Below are 1,305 nucleotides of genomic sequence, written 5' to 3'. Positions count from 1 at the left end.
ATATATATATATATATATATATATATAGAGAGAGAGAGAGAGAGAGAGAGCGAGAGAGAGAGAGAGAGAGAGAGAGAGAGATGTATGTATAGACATGTTTCAAGGCTTTCGTTGAAATTGCTCATCTAATCTTTCTTATTTCTATCAATAATTCCTTCCCACCTTGTATTCAATGATGCATCTTACGAGACACCAACCCTTGCTGCCCTTAACAAATTTCATTTGTTAACCCTCTTCAGAAGGGCCATCAACAACAAAAGTTGTTGCCCTGTGATAATGAAGCTTTCATAGAAAACAATTCATCCATTTTTTTTTTCCATTACAGACAACAATTATTGCAAATGGACAAATTCGTTCCCGGGATGCGTATCATGTACCAGCGGAACTTTCGCAAGGAATCCTCTGAAAATGAGCGAATTTTACCAATGCGTCCACGGGAAGATGCTTATAAGGAAATGTCCGATCGGAACGATTTGGAACCAGAAGAATTTTACGTGCAATACACAGAGTAAGTAACTAAAACTTTAAACACAATAACGTATGTGTATGAGTGTGTTACTATAAATATACATATAAGGATCATAGACTCAATGTAGCCCCGGCTCCTTAAGAATTAAAAGAACTGACGAGCCGAAACATTTACTTGACGTGTATTGGTAGAATTGTTTGCCCGCCGGACACAATGCTCAGCGGCATTTCGTCCGTCATTACGTTCTGAGCTCAAATTCCACCGCAGTTGACATTGCCTTTCATTCTTTTGAGGTTCGATAAAATAAGTACCAGTTTAACACTGAGGTCCATATAATCCACTTAGCCCCTCCCCCCAAAAAACTGCTAGGCTTGTGCTAAAATTTGAGACCAATATATTTAATGTGCCGGTTTCTTGAAAGTTTCCGGTTATCTCAGTACTGGATAGGAGAGAGTTTACGATATTCGATAAGGATGGGAGGTTACTATGGTTGACAACGTACAATTTAGCTAGTTGTAATTATTTCCCTTATTGCATTGCAAAGCCAGTTCTGCTGCAAAAACACAGAATTACAATAATACGGCTGTCTTTTATTTTTTATCGTTTACATACTTAAGTTATTGGAGTGCAGCCGTGCTGGGATACCGCCTTTAAGGGATTGGGAGGGGTAACTTCCCTTGGCAAACAGGACACAGTAGTGTGTCGATAAGCCAGCTGGAGGAGATATCCTCCTGGGGCTAAAAGCAACAGTAACATCCACTCCTAGGGGTCAGCCACACTTAAGTGGCAATATACTACACTTTATCGTGCAGTTACTGTTAATACTGTTAATATAT

General features: G+C 39.4%; 1 protein-coding gene across 1 annotated transcript in view; it reads left to right on the top strand.

Moving 5' to 3' along the window:
• The window catches only part of LOC106867479 (signal peptide, CUB and EGF-like domain-containing protein 1), a 22,966-nt gene that overhangs the window by 16,168 nt on the left and 5,493 nt on the right, over positions 1-1,305 (top strand). The window contains exon 6 of the mRNA XM_014912363.2: positions 326-508. Within this exon, the coding sequence (XP_014767849.2) occupies positions 326-508 (183 nt within the window). The remainder of the gene's footprint in view (positions 1-325; positions 509-1,305) is intronic.

The sequence above is a fragment of the Octopus bimaculoides genome, chromosome 29 (genome assembly GCF_001194135.2).
Source record: "Octopus bimaculoides isolate UCB-OBI-ISO-001 chromosome 29, ASM119413v2, whole genome shotgun sequence".
NCBI classification, from domain to species: Eukaryota; Metazoa; Mollusca; class Cephalopoda; order Octopoda; family Octopodidae; genus Octopus; species Octopus bimaculoides.
The sequence above is the reverse complement of the archived record's forward strand: the minus strand, read 5'-3'. Positions and strand labels throughout refer to the sequence as shown.